At 40.1% G+C, this 18,816-nt stretch overlaps 2 protein-coding genes across 6 annotated transcripts in view; both read right to left on the bottom strand.

Annotated features, from left to right (window-relative positions):
* LOC131307845 (disease resistance protein RUN1-like) overlaps positions 1-18,816 on the bottom strand; it is a 63,256-nt gene that overhangs the window by 21,745 nt on the left and 22,695 nt on the right. The window lies entirely within an intron of this gene.
* LOC131307851 (disease resistance protein Roq1-like) lies at positions 652-11,567 on the bottom strand. Of its 2 annotated transcripts, XM_058334572.1 has the most exons (6): positions 11,003-11,567; positions 3,259-4,358; positions 1,869-3,162; positions 1,289-1,774; positions 802-948; positions 652-715 (listed from the first exon to the last, which is right to left on the bottom strand). In XM_058334572.1, the coding sequence occupies exons 1-2, from the start codon at positions 11,506-11,508 to the stop codon at positions 3,689-3,691; spliced, it is 1,176 nt and encodes a 391-aa protein (XP_058190555.1). In that variant the 5' UTR covers positions 11,509-11,567; the 3' UTR covers positions 652-715; positions 802-948; positions 1,289-1,774; positions 1,869-3,162; positions 3,259-3,688. The 2 variants fall into 2 exon arrangements, with proteins under 2 accessions (XP_058190555.1, XP_058190554.1); XM_058334571.1 differs by having other exon boundaries at positions 665-948.

The raw sequence follows: 18,816 nt of genomic DNA, 5'->3' as shown, positions 1-18,816 counted from the left end.
TATGTTGATGCGAAAAATCATAAGCAGGGTCTCTATGATTATTTTGTGATGATGCACTCCTCTTGCAAAAACAATTCAATATGATTATTTTGTGATGATGCACTTGTTTGGTCCTCTTGCATGAACAATTCAATAAACTACTTAATTCAATACTCCAAAGTTAGTCAACAAACCACTCAAAACCTAAGATCCAAAAAAAAAAAAGGAAAAAAGAAACCCACTCCAAACCTGACTGCTTAAGCTTTCCGTACGTGAAAGATAGGACAGAGAGAGCCATGTCATAGAAAAGAGCATGAAAGAAGACAAAGGGCTCGAAAAATAACCCGAGGTTCTCTTAAGACTTCAGCCAAAAGAAACATGAAAAATAAACACCAGCAGAAATTCAACAAATAGAGAGTATTGGGTCCGGCACAGAACCGAGACTTTTTAGCATTTTGAGATCTCTCAAGAGAATCGTCCGATACACACGAATCATGTCCCAGAGACGCGACTTGCAATTCAACCTGTTGTGTAATGAATTCATGCTGGTCAGCAATTCATACAAGGAGAAGAATTCAGTGACGCGGCTTGCCATTCAACCTATTGTGAGCTGGGTACTGCTCTGTCGTCAACTTCCTCCTCTAACTCTGTGACTTGATCAACTGCAGCATCTCACCTGCAGCATCCCTGGCTTCTTTACTCTGTATATGTCACAAGTCAATTGGGCCTTGGTCTCCTTAACACAAGGAAACAAATCAATTCATGGTTGAAGTAAATTGAATCCTACTATGTACTTAGTAAACTACTTCGGTGCTCGTATACCATTGTCAATTAAAGTTGTAACTTCACTTTTGTCTCCTCCTCCTTCTGCATCTTCAGATGTTGCTTCTCCTCCTCCTCCTCCTCCTTCTCCTTCTGTTTCTGTTTCTGTTTCTGCTTCTGCTTCTGCTTCTGTTGCTGCTGTTGCTTCTGATTCAATTTTATAAATGCGGAACACAAGCAATATGTTACCAAGCAGATAAGTAGAGATATCGATCAGTTCATTTTGACTATATTTCTTGGGTTGATTCAAGACTAAAAACATGCAAAACTGTAGGGATTTTCCGATGATATGCACGTCTCATAAGTCTCAATTCTCCTGTGATCCTCTTTCTATATATCTATGTAGAAAAAACAAGAATGATAGGTTGTTCAAGTCCTCACATTGGAAGTTACAGCAAGCCAAAAGCCATCACCGCGAGCTTGTTCCATATTGTTGTTAAAGCATGTAAGAATATACGAATGAGAGCAGAGGAGGTACCGTACGCACCTTCCAAAGCCACGACCCGAAACATCTTTGAATCCCATGAATGGTATATCGTTCTGAAGTATTTGTCCATCTCATCTTTGCTGAAATACAAAATCTGGGCTCCGCACTCCTTAATTTGTCCATCAACTTTCAAATTGAACAAAACTTGCAGTTCATCGCCCTCTTCAAAAATCGTCCATCCAGGTAGCCAATGGCTTAACCACACCATATCTCCACCTGCTTTTGGAATAGCATAGCACCTTGGTGTATAGACCCTCTTCATTCCACGGCTCTTGTTACTTACTTCAACTTCTATAGGTTTTGGCAACCAATCCAGGTCGCCAGGAAGTGTATATACCAAACAAAGATTCAAGCCTGGAATACCGCAATGAGGAGACGATGAAGTCATAGTTACAGATACAGTGGATCCGCGGTTCCTGTTGCTAAACCAGTGTGGAACTTCTCTCCCAGGAAATATGTGCTGAATGTTGGACCTTCTTGCAGTATCTGTGAAATTGAACCCCATAGTTGCAACGGTTAAGCGAGCGAGCGGGAGAGAGAGAGAGAGAGAGAGAGAGAGAGAGAGAGAGAGAGAGAGAACCTGGATGGGACACTTCTTTCTACTCCATACAATAGTGTTAACAATGAACGCCTCAAGATTTGCCATGGATTCCAAGTTGAAGAATCCAATTTTGTTGATGAGTTCCACATCGACTTTTTTGACAGGTAAGATCTTGAAACCATGCTGAACGTAATCTAAACTCATGCAAGCACCATGCGAGATACTCTTTATACCGGCCGAAGGCTCGTACGTTATTTTCTCCAATGCTCGGCACTCTGTAACAACCAGTTCCTCCAAACCAATTGGTGGAAAATGAATATGCTGGAGCTTTGGAGACCATGATAAATCCAGCTTCTGGAGCCCTGTAAGATCTTTAATGGCTTTTGGTAGGCTTGTAACAGGATTTCCACCTAGAAATAATTGCTGCAACTTGCAAAGCTTACTAAAATCCCCGGGAAATGCATTCTCAGTGAGATTGCATTGACAAAGATTTAGATGTGTTAGAGAGCTTGGTAATGAAGCTAACGACATTTGTATCCTCGGTTTTGGAACCCAAGGCCAAATAAATCCTTGCGGCACGACCTCCCTTGTGAGGAAACGATCTATATCCATTCTGCTAGCATGAAGGACTCGCAGTGATTTCATATTCTCCAGCTCCTCTATTGCCCCCATGAGATTTGAGCAACCGGAAATGTTTATTTCCACCAAAGATTCTACCGTATTGATATTCCTAGGAAGCTTTCTCAGATTTTTGCAATCCCGAAGATTCAATGACTCTATTCTCTGTAGTTTTACGATAGATTCATCGACCTCGAACAAACTTGGACAAGCTTTGAGAATCAATTTCTCTAAGTTGGGGATTCTTGAGAAGTCTGGAGTTTTTGCAAGTCTAGGGGAGTGACTGAGATTTAAAATCTTCAACAATCCAAGAGCCCACTCAACAAAGAAACATGGTGCCACACAAGTTTAAAAGGTGATTTTCTCACACAAGTTAATAATTGAACTCGTTATAAAATCAAAAAAGGAGAAGCAAAAGAGAGTATCTTACCTTAGTTCCATTCCAAACTTGTTTTAAGTTGCTATAACGCAAGTCAAGATTGACCAAGTTCCCCAGAGGAAAATCATTGGGGAAGTATTCTGAAGTAAAACCACGCCAGTACAACCATCCTAATCTTTTGGGAAATGCTTGATAAGTTCCAGAGAATTCTACACCACTAAGCTTGAGTAGTCTCAAATTGTATATCTTGTCAAATGAATTAGCTTCAAAGACAACCATGTTTGACTTCCTCAACATGTTCATATCAAGTATGAGGCCTTCAATTTTTTTCGTACCCTTCAAAGAAAATTAAGAAGAAAAGAAAAAACAGTCAGATATTAGCAAACATGAGCAAAATCAAATACACATCAACATGAGATACAGGTTTCTTACAAGTTGTTCAAACAAAATGCGAAAGGACTCTGTATGGCGCCAGATTCTGCTACGCTCCTCCGGATACTTCGATTCTCGGTCAACAATTTGCTTTCCCATGTCCTGAAGTAACTGATGCATTCCCAGCTTCTCATTTTCAACTGTTAGGAGATTTCTATTCACCAGATTATGAATTCCAGCAAGTGCAAAATAATCACATACTCCTAGTATTGCGATTGTGTCATTTTTCTTCTTTCCAGCAAAGAAACAAGCTATCTCAAGGAACATATTTTTATCATGGTTATCTTTTAGAGAATCAAAACTTGTTTCAAGTTTTTTCAGAATTGGGCTATCAGAAATTGCTTCCAATTTCTGTAACTCACTTTCCCATACATCTATATTTTTTCGTCGTACAGAAGAGCCCAACACTTCAAGGGCCAAGGGAAGCCCATCACAATGGTGCACAAACCTTTTTGATAATTAAGTCCATGTGACCTTGAATAGGATGTTTTTGTCCAAAAGCATGCCAACTAAAAAGCTCCAGTGAGTCATCAGTGGACAATTTTTCAGGCTTATACACTTCATATAATTCGTCAGCAGTCATCAAGCTCTCGAGCCTAGTGGTTATGATGATTTTACTTCCTGGCGTAAACCAATCTGGTTGGCCAGCTAATGCAGATAGTTGGTCCATTTGATCCACGTCATCAAGGACAAGAAGAACTCTTTTGTTGGTTAAGACATATTCCATCCTCCTACAACCATCATCAATGTCGTTCACTTTGCGCTCTTCTTTCCCTAATATAGTTGAAAGAAGTTGTCTTTGCAAACAAACTAACCCATTGTGTCCTTTGGCAGATTCAATAATATTTTGGAGAAAACATGCAGCATCATATCCACGATGGTTTGAATTGAAAACAACTTTAGCAATCGTTGTCTTCCCTATTCCACCCATTCCAGATATCAAAAGAATGCCAACCTTGGACGACGTATCGTTTAGCCACGAATTAACTTTTTTTGTTCGCGAATCCATACTTACTAGGTGGTCGCTCAGCCTCATGTGCTTGTCAGCTAGCTTTCTTTTGAGCACAACAACAATTTTCTCAACGAACTTGGCTTCATACCTAAAAGTTCAAACATTCCAACACACCTTCCTGGACCAGGACATGTGGCAACCAGACAATGGTCCACCAAACAAAGGCTCAACCAAGCTCTGATACCAAGTTGAAAAGCCTAGCTCACACTACTCCTTAAAACCCAGGTGTTAAGAGGAGGGAAACTGGGACCTTATAACCAGCACAAACGGGGCATGTCTAGGTGATGTGGAACACATTCCAAGACGTACAGCCTTGCATGTCAAAAAATACCTATAAACTGAAGAATTTGATCAAGAGTAGTATCACTCTCCCTGGACTCTCTACATTGCAAACTACAAAGCAAAAGGATTTCAATTCTAATCAGAGAGCTTTCCACGCCATCTACTAAGGGTTCAATGTGAATGGTGGACCTTTCTGGGGAGAGTTATGCATGGCAGTCGTAAACTCAAATGGTCATACAGATTGGTTGAACCCTGGAGATCGAGTAGCTAATTAACTAGGACTGGGAGAGAGGAAAACCTCTTGTAGGAGATCCAAACCAGCTCGTACCCTTTCACGCGTCCGTTAATCTTATGGAACATGCCCCTTTTGTGTTGTCAGTGCTACACACGGTTTATATTTGAAACCTTAATTCTAGGTGCTATCATCTTTTGTGGAGTTAGTCCATACGGAGCTTTGCTTCAGCTTTAGATGTGTCCGGCTGCCGGCACTAATAAATGGTGAGATTAGTCTCCCATGGATTAGTGATCAAGGTGCGTGGATAAATTGGCTCGAACAACTTAAGTAATAAAAAAAACAAGGGTTATATATTTGCAGACCCAAGGGGAGATCAACTGCTTCCAATAAGCCCATTTATACACAAAATATCTAAAACTTGTTGCCAAAATACATTTAGGAACCAGACGTGAAAATCAAGGACTTATGCATAGATGCTAATTTGAATGTTTATTTTCCCCCGGCAGAACGCAAGTATGTTTTATACAAATAACTAAGAAAATGGTTAATGATGCGGTAAGGAAGGATACTATATTAGCGGAAGTCAAGGGCTGATATCTTATACTCGGCAACAATCAATTAGGATCAAATCTATTCCATAACTCTAGGATAATTATTCTCCGTCCATACTTTTCTTCCCTAATTGATTGTATCCTTTTCCTACATAAGTGTACGTAGTGGTATTCTGCCATTTTGCTTAATGAGAAATAAAGACATATTCATCAGAAATACTTCTTAACATGGTATCAGAGCGCGGTTCACGTTCTGGTTGTTACTCTTATACGTAAAACAACGTTCTCCGCAAAGCTGGAAGAACTCGACAGCTTTCACCTTCAATCCATCTTTTCCGACATGGTCGACGCTCAAGAGAAGGTTCAGAAATTAATTTCTGATCTTTCCTCTCCTTATTTTTTGCACTCCGCCGATCATCCTCGCAACCCTCTTGTCGACATTGCCTTGACCCACACCAACTATGGGTCTTGGAGTAGGGCCGTTACCATGGCCCTTTGCGCAAAAAATAAATTGTGCTTCATCGACAACTCATTACCGTGCCCAACAGATCCAGACATTCAGCCTCTCTGGAAACGCGTGTCAACTATGGTTCTCTCATGGATGCTTAATAGCATCAGCAACACAATCACACCAAGTTTAGCCAGTTGCCGCACGCCATATGAACTTTGGCGTGATCTGGAGTCGAGGTTCACTCAAGGCAACCATGCTACCATCTTCAAAATTCAAAGGGAGGTTACCAATCTTCAACAAGGTAATCTTGATATCACCAATTATTATAACGCCTTCAAGACGCTTTGGGATCAACTTGATGGTATTGATCCTCTTCCGGAATGTACGTGTGGCACTGCTAGCGCATGGCATAAAAGAGTGTCGAATGAACGTACATACCAACTTTTGATGGGCCTCAATGCACCATATCACGTTCTTCGCACTCAGATTCTTGCCATGGACCCGATTCCCGACCTTGGGAAGGTTCATGGCTTATTAATCGCGGAAGAACAAACCAAAATTCCACAACATGTCACCACTGTTCCACCCATACAGGAAGACTCGGCAATGGTAAGTCAAAAAATCCAAACTCAGCAAAATCGGGCAAAACCCAACAATGGGCAGCAAGGAAACCCGCAGCGTTTTTTTCCACAGAATCAAACAAGGACCCAGTAATTAGCCCAAACTCAGCAGCCCATTCATATTGCATCTCAACCCCGTCAGCAACAATTCTCTCGACAGCAAACTCTTGCACGCATCAACCCGCCACGCCAGTCGCATAATTTCCAGCAGCTCGACCCACCAACCCAATCTGGCAAAGACCCAAACGCCCGGTGTACTCATTGTGACCGTCCGGGTCACTATAAGTCAGGTTGTTTTGAGCTCATTGGGTACCCAGATTGGTTCTTCAATCGTCGCTCGAACCAATCATCTGGACGGTCCAATTATGCAACACAATCATCGGTCATGGATTTCAGTCCTCACTTGAATCCTGCCGAGGCATCTCAAGTATATGATTTCTATGATAATCCATCTGCTTTGTTTACTGGTAATACCAATTTTATTTCGCAGGATTGGATTATTGACAGTGGGGCGTCCTCTCACATAACGCCTCACCTATCACTTTTTAACTCATATACAACCACTAATAAACTTTTGCCAGTCCGGTCTGCCTCTGGCTCTACTCATGCTATCTCCCATACAGGAAATATAACTATTACCCCATCCATCACCATTTTGATGTGTCCCACGTCCCAAGTTTTCGTTTTAATTTGATAGCTGTACAAAAATTATCCTGTGATCTAAAGTGCATTGTTTTCTTTTTTCCTAATTTTTGCCTTTTTCAGGACCTCAAATCGAAGACTGTGATTGGAGCGGGTGAGGCACGCAATGGCTTATACTACCTCCGTACCTCACTTTCCACCGCCCTCGCAACTCCATCCGATGACCCTACCTTATGGCACCGCCGATTAGGTCATCCAGCACCTACTAGTTTACCTAGTTCTTTTATTGGCCGTAACAATAATGTTTCTCCTTGTGATGCCTGTTTACTTGGCAAACACACTAGACTACCTTTTCCTTTAATTCTCAATAAAAGTGTTGTTCTGTTTGCTCGTATCTTTGTTGACATTTGGGGTGGCTACCACACTGTTTCAACTTGTGGGGCTCGTTATTTTCTTACCATAGTTGATGATTGCATGCGCACTACTTGGTGTACTTATTGCATTACAAATCGGATGCTTTTTCCAAGATCCAATTTTTTATCAACATGGTCAAAACACAGTTCAACTCAAAAGTCAAATCTTTTCGTTCGGATAATGCTCTTGATTTTTTATCCCGGCCAGTTCAAAAATTGTTTCATGACAATGGCATTTTACAAGAATTAACTTGTGTTGATACTCCTCAACAAAATGGCGTTGCTGAACGTAAACATCGTCACATATTGAATGTGGCTCAGTGTTTGCGTTTTCAAGCCCACCTTCCCATCAAATTTTGGGGTGAGTGTATCTTAACAGCAGTTTATCTTATTAACCGTACCCCCTCACAAATTTTAAAAAATGCCTCACCATATGAACGGCTTTTTCATCGAATCCCAAATTACAAATTCTTACGTGTTTTTGGATGCTTATGCTATGCACAGACATCCCGTGTCGGCCGTGATAAGTTTCAACCCCGCGGTGTCCCTTGTGTGTTTTTGGGCTACCCGCCCCGCCACAGCGGATACCGACTTTTTAATCTTGACACGAACACCTTTTTTATCTCTCGGGACGTCACTCTTTTTTAGAATATTTTTCCCTATCATACCCAAAGCCCACATTATATTCCACCTCCCGCAAACCCAGCACCTAGTCTCACTAACATCTACCCGGCCGAACCTCTTAGTTTTTTTGATCAACCCAACCTTAACATTCCTAATACCTCTACAATACCCAACACTGGCCTTGATTCCTCTCCTGCCCCATCCGCCGAACTACCAATGCCGTCCAATCCCTCATCACCTCAACCCACCAATACCATTCCACCGGAACAGAATACCAACTCTCCTGACCCACCCCCCCAAGACATCCCTTCTCGGCCATCTCGAGCACATCCCCCCCGGGCTATCTTCGAGACTACCTCTGTCCTACCCTACCGTCCGCCACAACTGCCTCCACCCCTGCTCCGCCTCAGTCTTCAGGTACGGTCTATCCGCTCAATCATTTTATTTCCTATTGCAATCTTTCACCATCTCACTTCGCTTTTCTCTCTGCTTTATCTCATTCTCATGATCCTCATTCTTATAATCAAACCATCAAGCACACCCATTGGCTTGATGCCATTTCTACAGAACTCAATGCACTTGAAAAAAACCAAACTTGGGTTCTTACCCCCCTTCCTCCTGGCAAAAAAACAGTCGGTTGTAAATGGGTTTTTAAAACTAAATTAAAAGCAGATGGATCCGTAGAACGCTACAAAGCACGTTTAGTTGCCAAAGGCTACACTCAAATTGAAGGATTCGACTATCATGACACTTTTGCTCCTGTTGCAAAGTTGGTCACCGTCCGTTGTGTGCTAGCTATCGCGGCTACTCGCAATTGGCATTTGCACCAATTAGATGTTAATAATGCCTTCTTGCACGGTGATCTTGACGAGGATGTTTATATGTCTCTCCCTCCGGGCTATGGCCGACAGGGGAAGACTCGTGTTTGCCGATTACAGAAGTCACTTTATGGGCTCAAACAGGCATCCCGCAATTGGTACTCTAAACTATCCACCGTTCTTCTCTCCGCCAGTTTTCAACAATCTCAAGCTGATCACTCTCTATTTACTCGGCAAACTGGTTCTATTATTCTCGTTGTTCTCGTCTATGTTGATGATTTACTTGTTACAGGCAACGATTTAGCCTCTATTCGCCACTTACAAGGGTTCTTATCGAGTAAATTTCAGTTAAAGGATCTTGGGAAGCTCAAGTATTTTTTGGGCATCGAAGTAGCTCGCTCCGCCGCAGGTATTTTTATTAACCAGCGAAAATACGTTCTTGACATCCTCGCAGATGCCGGCCAATCCGGTTGTCGTCCAGCCTCATCCCCGATGGAGCAACATCTTAAGCTTTCAGCTGATTCTGGTGATCCCCTGTCGGATCCAAGTTCCTACCGCAGGCTTATTGGTCGTCTGATATACCTCACCATTTCTCGGTCGGACATCACTTTCGCCGTCAACCTGCTCAGCCAGTTCATGCATACCCCTCGTGTGCCTCACTTTGATGCTGCTAATCGTATACTTCGCTACCTCAAGGGCTCCGTCTCTCATGGCCTACTCTTCCCTTCCGGTTCGGATCTTACACTCACTGGATACACTGACTCGGACTGGGCCAGTTGTCCCATGACTCGTCGTTCAACTACCGGTTATTTCATTACACTTGGTGGCTGTCCTATTTCCTGGCGCACTAAAAAGCAAAGTGTCGTCTCCCGATCTTCCGCCGAAGCCGAATATCGAGCCATGGCCTTGACCACTTGTGAATTATTGTGGCTTCGTACTCTACTACATGATTTAGCGGTTCCTCTACCTTCACCCATCAAGCTATATTGCGACAATCAGGCCGCTTTGCATATCGCCCACAATCCAGTTTTTCATGAGCGCTCCAAACACATTGAAATAGATTGCCACCTCGTTCGTGAAAGGGTCCAGCAAGGCATTCTTCAGCTTCATCACATTGCCTCCGTTGACCAATTGGCTGATATTTTCACTAAGGCCTTGGGTGTCGAACAATTTCGCCTTCTCACATCCAAGTTGGGCATTACATCCCTCCATGCTCCACCTTGAGGGGGAGTATTAGCGGAAGTCAAGGGCTGATATCTTATACTCGGCAACAATCAATTAGGATCAAATCTATTCCATAACTCTAGGATAATTATTCTCCGTCCATACTTTTCTTCCCTAATTGATTGTATCCTTTTCCTACATAAGTGTACGTAGTGGTATTCTGCCATTTTGCTTAATGAGAAATAAAGACATATTCATCAGAAATACTTCTTAACATACTATAACCACTTTACGGAAAATTATTATTTGCTCATTGAGCACTGTCATGAGGTGCTCCAAGGGTCTTCTTCACCACACATTGGTAGGGGCTCCACTACCAAGTTTGTGGTACAAAAACCCCTTGGACCACCACGTGAGAGTGCTCCAACAGCACATAAGAATCATCGGTGGCAACATGGGCACGCAAGGAGAGACACAGATTTTCGATATTGTATGGCACAACACATTTGAGGACTCGTTAAAAAGGTACTCCTCTAGGTGCATTATAAGGGTACCTCCTTCATTCATTTTCAAGAGTTCATTTTCTCATACTTTCATTGATCAGTTGGAGTTTTTCCATTTGAGAGAGTTAATTCAAACACAAGTTTGGTTCGACAAACCCTCACTTGCCTTGATCACCATTTTAAAATCAACAATTTTCAGGTTTAGTGTTCTGATTTTATTGAATTTAATATTGATTTTATCACAAAAAGCAAGCATATATTCTAGTAATCGGAACATATGGGATAATCCATCTGGAGCTCCAGCTTTAAATGGGCTTTCCACTAGTGGACCGGGGAATTGGTGCCGGTATTAATTGAGGTGTAGGACGCTACGAGATATCCAAAAATATATGCATAGAACAGTAAAAGGGGAGTTAGTATATAAATTACCCATCAGATTGATTTTGGGAAACCATCCCAACCATACTGGCAACCTCTTTAAGCGCCGCTCTCCATCCCTTCACTTTCTCAATCGTCACCTCCTTTTTCCCAAAATCATGATTTTTCGACTGCTCCTTAATGCACCCTGGATCCACCTCGTAAAACACGGGCAAAGCAAAATGATCCGACTTCTTACAGAGTTGGAGAATTGTCTGGAGTTCAAACAGGCAAGCCGTCAAATTGGCGTAATTTTCCGACAACACGATCACTGACATCTTGGAATTCATGATTGCTTTCTGCAACTCGGGTTTGATAACATGACCCCTCTCGATCTCGTCATCGTCTCTGAATGTTTGGAACCCCTCGTGCATCAAAGCGTGATAGAGGAAATCGGTGAACTTTTTGCGGGTGTCTAAGCCCCTGAAGCTCAAGAAAATGTCGTATCTACCTTTGATGAGTTCGGGATTCGAAGAAGAGGAGGAGGGGTTTCGGGATTCCGAAGTACTAGCAGCCATTTTGATTGAAGACAATGCAGAGTTTCAGCTACGAGGTGAGTGACTCAATGTACCAGCATTTGTGGTATATGATACTATCTACTATATATGGTGTCACTTCATGACTTTTTTTTTAATTTTTTTGATCATCACTTCATGACTTGAACGAAGAGCATCATCCACTCTACGAAGAGAATCGGATTCCTTACTCACGTGGAGTGGGTATTAAACACTCTGTACTGACCAACGAGGGAAACAGAGCAAGCTGGTAAACGCATGCGACTTAGGGATTGTTCGGTTTAATAAGTCAAATGATTTATTTTTTTATTTTTATTTAATTTTTTTTTGCATTTATTAGTTTTTCATCAATTTTTTTGGGATTATTGCTTCATCATGATGAGAGAAATTTACAAGTTAAAAATTACGATCAAAATCCAATTTTTTTTTTGGAACAAAGACGAAAAAATTGACTTATTGGCTTATTTTTGTCTTCATTCAAAAAAGTTAGGTTTCGATCGCAATTTTTTACTTTTTAGATTACTCTTGTCATAACGAAGCAATAATCCACAAAAAATTAACGAAAAACTAACAAATGTAGAATTTTTTTGAATAAAAACAAAAAAATGAGCAACTAAACTTATTAAGCCGAACAACCCCTTGTGCTAATCCTTCCGCTGCAAGAGATTCTGATTCTACTCGTGTTTTTTTTTTGCTCACAGCAAAATGGTACTCTTTAATACTAGAGCATGTGAGTCATGTGCTAATATGCAGCGGTTCTTGACCAAAAATAGAATTGCCACTCTGCTGTTCTTGTTCTTAAGTGTTTACGCTAGTGATTAACTTATGCAAAATAATTTTTTGGTTCAATCTTATTCAATTTTTTTGGTATTTGTTAGTTTTACACCAAACTTTTATGTCATATGGGTGAGTAAGGATGAGAGAAATCAGAAAAATAAAAAATTATTACTTTTACATAAATATTTTGGGAAATATCCAAAGAAAAGCTACAAAAGTCAATTTTTTGACTTTTTCTTGGATATTTCCCAAAATACTTGTGGAAAAGTCATAATTTTTTATTTTTCTGATTCCTCTCGACCTTACTCACCCATATTTTCCAAAAATTTGGAGTAAAACTAACAAACGCAAAAACAATTTGAATAAGGACAAAACCAAAAAACTACGTTGCATAATTAATCACTAACGTGAATGCTATTGAGATTTGAGAGGATAAGATTCTCCAACGATGAAAAGGAACTAATGACTTTGAAAGAATTGAAGTCCTAAGAGGTGAAAACTTCATGTGAAGTTCCCTGAAGTGGTAGCAAGCCAGGGAAGGCTCTCTGTTCCTAGTTTTCACTAATAAATCATAAAATCTTAGCTAGAATGGGATTCCAAACTCAGCACCCCTTGAGTTTGAGTGAGATCGGGTGTTTACATGCACTTTGATGAGTTCCACTGAGATCTCATTGTTGGTAACTTGTAAGTAATTTAAAGGCAAATGATTTTGATAGTCCTGGACACCGATCGCGTCCCTTGTGGGGCTTGAATTCACACCTCCACTAGAGAGGCAGATGAGAATGCAATTAATGCATGGAGGTTTTCAACTAAAGGTGTCAAACGGGCCGTGCCGTGCTGTGCTAGCTTGGCCCCTTTAGTTTCGCGCAAACACTGTGTCATGTCGTGTCGGCTCATTTACTTAAATCGTGTCATGTCGTGCCGTGCCATTTTCAATCGTGTCAGGCCCATTTACTTAAATCGTGTCGTCTTGTGCCGTGCCGTTTTCCAATCTTGTCTTTCGTGCCAGCCCGTTTATGGTTTACTTGGTCGTGTCGTGCCGCTTTTAATTGTGCCGTGTCTTGTCGTGCCGTGTCATGCCCGTTTAGAGGTGTCAAATGGATGGTGCCCATTTAGTGTATATTATACTATAGCAGAATATCTTGGTTTACAACCAAGTAAGTCCAATGTATAGATATGAAAGGTAGCTACAGATTCATTTTTCTAAATGTTCGATTTAAACCGTTACGATTTAATGTTTTATCGATTCTATCATTTTCCCCCAAAGCGGTGATAATCAGATATCAACAACCACATGATCGGATCACATTCGTGCCTTCTTTTTTTTTTATATGGCGGTGGCATGTTGCCACTATTTTTTTGTTCCTTACTCTCTCTCTCTCTCTCTCTCTCTCTCTCTCTCTCTCTCTCTCTCTCTCTCTCTCTCTCTCTCTCAATTTTTGGATAGATCCCCATAAAATTTGTATATTTTCCACTAATTTTTTTATAAAAAAAAGCAACATGACCCATTCGGACATTAAATTTTTACTTGACCCATTCCAACACTTTTTTTTATAATGTCAAATTTACAAACAAAATCCTATTGATTTAAAATAAACCAAATAATTTCATTCAATAAAAATTGATAATTTATTTTTAAATCATCGTAAGATCGATAAAACCCAATGTATGTGCGGTATTTCTTCAAATTTACATAGCGAACCCTTTTTTTTTTCTTTAATTAATGACATTACGAGAATACGAGTCATGGACTCATGATATAGCAAGTCAATTTATTTAGGGCTCCTTCAGCTAAATATGCCAAGGTGGCTTATTTTTCGTCTTTATTAAATTTTTTTCGCATTTGTTAGTTTTTCGTCGATTTTTTGAGGATTATTATTTCGTCATGATGAAAGAAATCTAAAAAGTAAAAAAAATACTCAAACGATCGAAATTCATTTTTTTAATAAAGACGAAAAAATTGGTTTATTGGCTTATTTTCATCTTTATTCAAAAAAATTAGATTTTGATCTTAATTTTTTACTTTTTAGATTCCTCTCATCATGAAAAAGCAATAATCGTCAAAAAATCTACAAAAAAAACTTATAAATGCGAATTTTTTTTGAATAAGAACAAAAAAATAAGCTATTTTGGCTTATTTAACCGAAATGGCTAATAACATTAATAAAATTATTACTCCATCTATTTTTCGGTGCCGTGTCCGTCCACTTCTATACTTGTGCCCGTTCACATGTCCATTTCGATCGTGCCATGTCGTGCCGTGCCACATTAAAATGTGCCGGCCCAGCCCAGCCCACTTGACACATCTATTTTCAACTCTCCATGACAGGCTCAGCAACCGGACCTCTTGAAGACTCGAACATGGAATATGGTAAAAACATGATAGTATGGAGTATATTGGCTCCGTTCCGGTTCCGGGATTAAAAAAAAAATTCTTATTTTTTAAAAAGACAATTTCAAGCTAAAAAATTATAAGTTTATTGAAATTTAAAAATATGCAATATGGATCTTGTTTGGAAGATCTCGATGAAATCTTTTATACGATGCAAAAAAAAAATTAAAAAATTATTTTTCATTTACTTTATTTATGAATTTAAAAATGTGAAATAAACTGCTTATTTTTTTAGAAGGTTTTTGAAACGGACATAGTAGCACAATTTGTTTTTTCTTTTAATTTTTTTAATCTTCTGGCTATCAATTGTCAAACTTCGCAGTTTTCAAGGACAAGCTGGTTATAATTGTATAATCAACGTGCATGAAAATGTCCTAGATGTTGGTGCTGTCAAGATCCAGCATAGACGGAACAACCTTGCTAGCAACATATACGTTAGTGTGTGTGAGACCCACCACTCATGTGAGTGTGGATATGTATTTGGGTGTATAAATGTATGTGGTACAAGAATTATTGTAGACGGAAATCACGTGGCAATGTGGAAGTTAATTAAGAATATTAATTACGACACGTCGATGCATGATGTGATAATTAAATAGTATGTTGATATCATTTACGTCTCCGTTACTGGAGGGGAGGTACGTCATGTGTAACTTTGTAGTGATATTTGTCAGGGTTGAAATAGTTTTGTTCATACTTCTTTAAAGAGTGTGAACGTTCCCTTCTGTAATTGGTGAAAATTCTGTAGGATTCACGAAATTAATACTCTTTAAAGGAGGATAATGTTCATTATCTTTAAAAAAGGATGACCAAAATAATTATGGCGGTGGCGGGCTCCAAGATTTTCCATGGGGGTTATCATTTGGAACCAAACCAAGCTGAGCCAGCCAAGCCCAGGCTCTCGGCCCAGGTCACCGTCCGGTGCGGATGGGCGTCGGCACCACGCGATAAATGGGTTGAAACCGACTTTATCCATGACCTCTCACACTACAAAATTTAGGTGCCCTTAGAGCATCTCCAGCAATTCCTAGCCATTTGGGCTGGGAAATATGTCAGAAATTAGATTAGCTAGCCACCAATTTTTACAATCCTCCAATAGACTAGCCTTTAGGCTATGCCAAGGAAAAAAGGAACGGTAACCTGAAAAAAGAAAAACGGTAACCTATTTCCCTAACCAACAGCTCTATCTCCACTAGCTTTCTTGAACTTCCAACCACTATATAGATAGATCGAACAACTTTTTCCTTTCATCCTTTCATCTATATTCTCCACCAACTTTCTTCCCGTTTTCAGGACCATCTCTAATCCAGTAGGAATATTAAGATTAAAAGCCTCAAATAAGGAACTGCTACTGCAAATGAAACTGCTACTGCTGCAAATGAAAATGCAGTCCCATAGATTACTGCTACTGCTGCAAATTAAAAAAAAAATCCCCACCTGAATCATATTATAAGCAATTGGAATTTTTTGCTTCATAGAGGTAAGCCCATTGAGGATGCTTGGCTGCCACCCAAATCCCCTCCTTGTCTCTGAAAACTCGGCCAAATCAACTGGAAAAGACCATTCTATAAGTCTGATAACTCTGCATCCAGTAGGAATATTAGGATTAAAAGCCTCTACTAAAAATACTAGACATTAAAATAGTCATATCGCCGCTAGAATTCTCGAAACATTCCAAAAAAGCCTGATGTGAGTCATGTGACAGTAAATAAAATGTTCCGAGGAACATTATCATGTTGCATAAAATCTGCTCAATAAGGACCAGCCATGTAGTAGCAGCAATTAGCAGTCAAAAGGCAAATGTAAAACACTACTGCACATGAAAATGAACATGCACAAGGCTAGCCCAAACTTGGACACAGTTGAACCCAAAAGAAATAGTAGAAGAAATAGGAGAAGGCTAGGGACAAGCCCCCTAGAAAGGCTTAAACATCCCAAGGGACAACCCCCCAAGGGTAGGGAACACAACACTACAATGAGAACCAAGGTATCAACTACAACTTGGACAGCAAAAACGTATCAAAATGACTAGCCAATAGCAGCCACAACCTGGACAGCAACAATAAGGACAGTCCAGCAACAAGCAACAACAAAGAGGACAACAAGCAACAACAAGAGGACAGTCCAGCAACAAGCAATACCCAATACAGAGCCAAAATCTGGACTGATAATGGCAACAACAGTAGCATAGCAGAACACAAACAGAAGCAATACAGAATAGACTTCAACAACAAATTCCAAACAGCAACACTCATGTAGAAGTAACTCCACTTGTTCCAAACTTGACAGCAAGAACAACCAAAGCAGTTATAGCAGAAATCCTGATCAGAAGAACCTGTTAGCAAAACTTATGGAGAAGAGACAGACCATCAAACAAAACCAGGCACATAATACGTACATCCGGTAGAAACAGTCAGAAGAGAGGCACACAACCTGACCCAAATTAAGGAACCCCAAGTTCTACAAGTCTATGAAGCAAATATTACAAGAACACCAAGCACAAACTAATATTTACCAAAATACACCCAATCCTTAGTTCTGGGTACAATAGCATGTGAATTTTTTTTGCAATACATGTCCAAAAAAGACTACATGTCCAAAAAAGTTCAACCCTCCAAAACGTCTAGATGTCCAAACTACTTCAACCCTCCAAAATGTCTAGATGTCCCACAAAAGTTCAACTTCCAATACTACTTCAATCCTCCAAAACGTCTAGATGTCCCACAAAAGTTCAACTACCGATACTACTTCAAACCTCCAAAACGTCTAGATGTCCCACAAAAGTTCATCTACCAACCCTTTTAAACCTTTTTTCGCGTTCTTGAAGGATCTCCATTTGCCGGCTTTGATAGTACTCTTGTTGCACATGAGGCAAGGCACTTGTATCCAGTAGCATTATCCTCTCCTCTTCTTTGAACTATTTCATACATAGCTTTTCTTTCTTAATAGCATTTCTCTCTTGCTCTTCACGTAGTCTCTCTTTATCAAGTTGGTGTCTCTCTTGCTCTTCAACATGTAGTTGTTGGAAGATGTCCATTTTCTTGTCACTTGTTTTCTTTTGTTCTTCCTTTATGTCAGTTAGTTTTCCTACAAGAGGAGAACTAGGAATTTCAGCTAATTTTCGTTTTTTCTTCTCAGCTTTGGTACCTATAGGTCTCTCCAAGTCCACAAAGGTGGCATCACTTTCTCCAAGATCTACCAACTCGGGAGTTTAAGAAGAAGGTACTGTCCAAGTTTTGTTCTTCTTTGGTTTTTTCTTCTCAACATCGACATGCCACTTTGGTTGGTACTTCAAAATATTCCAACGGTGCTCAAATTGAAATGAGCCTCCATGAAGTTCCTTGTACGATTTGTTTGCTTCAGAGACCTACAAACATGTAAACAATTACCTCGTTTGTAAAAAGTGTGAAAGCAATAATCAATGTAATTATTTATATTGAAGCTCAATACCTTGTCTTCCTCATTCATACCACTTTGATGTTTTGCTTCAATTCCAGCAAAGCATCCACAGAACTTGTTAACAGAAAGTTGAATGGTCGACCACCTATTCATCAAAAAGTTCTCATTACGCTGAGCCAATGGCATGTGCTCGTGGAAGTAATCCCACACTCTTCTCCAGTATGTTTTAAGTTTCTGGTCATTCCCTTGCACGGCATCCAAGCAAACATTCAAATATGCCAATACAAGCAATTTGTCTTCTTCAATGGTGAACTTGCCACCACGTTGTGCTCTCTTAGGAGTGGATCCCTTTTGAGTTGGGGTTTGAGATGCTTGGGTAAACACTTGAGCATTTGGATTTGCATAAGTAAATCCAAATTCATCTTGAGGCTCCCTCTCATAATGATCTTCAAGGATCACGTACAACATCCTGTAAGAGATTTGTGAAATATGCATCTGATCTTGCATCCATCCTAGAAGAACAAGAAGGTAGTAATAAAATTTAGGGAAATGTTGATTAGGATTCAAACCGTGTTGATATAGCTCACTGGACATGTTTTGATTTATGTAAAATTTAGGCCCTGATACCTTAAACATCATTGATGATACATGCCTATGCTAGAGCTACTTGCTAAACTAGTAATGCTGATGAATCAGAAGGAAAGTAATTTACTAGCTCACTAACAGTAGTTTAGCACTCAATT

This window comes from Rhododendron vialii, chromosome 11a (assembly GCF_030253575.1).
Source record: "Rhododendron vialii isolate Sample 1 chromosome 11a, ASM3025357v1".
Lineage (NCBI taxonomy): Eukaryota > Viridiplantae > Streptophyta > Magnoliopsida > Ericales > Ericaceae > Rhododendron > Rhododendron vialii.
The sequence above is the reverse complement of the archived record's forward strand: the minus strand, read 5'-3'. Positions and strand labels throughout refer to the sequence as shown.

What these genes read in the sequence shown, in the direction of transcription:
- LOC131307851 (XM_058334572.1), bottom strand. Translation starts at nt 11,508, where the DNA reads ATGGCTGCTAGTACTTCGGAATCCCGAAACCCCTCCTCCTCTTCTTCG. An exon ending in TCCCAAAATCAATCTGATGG is followed by an intron (nt 4,359 to 11,002) that starts GTAATTTATATA and finishes TTGAACTTTTAG; the next exon opens with GTATGAAGCCAAGTTCGTTG.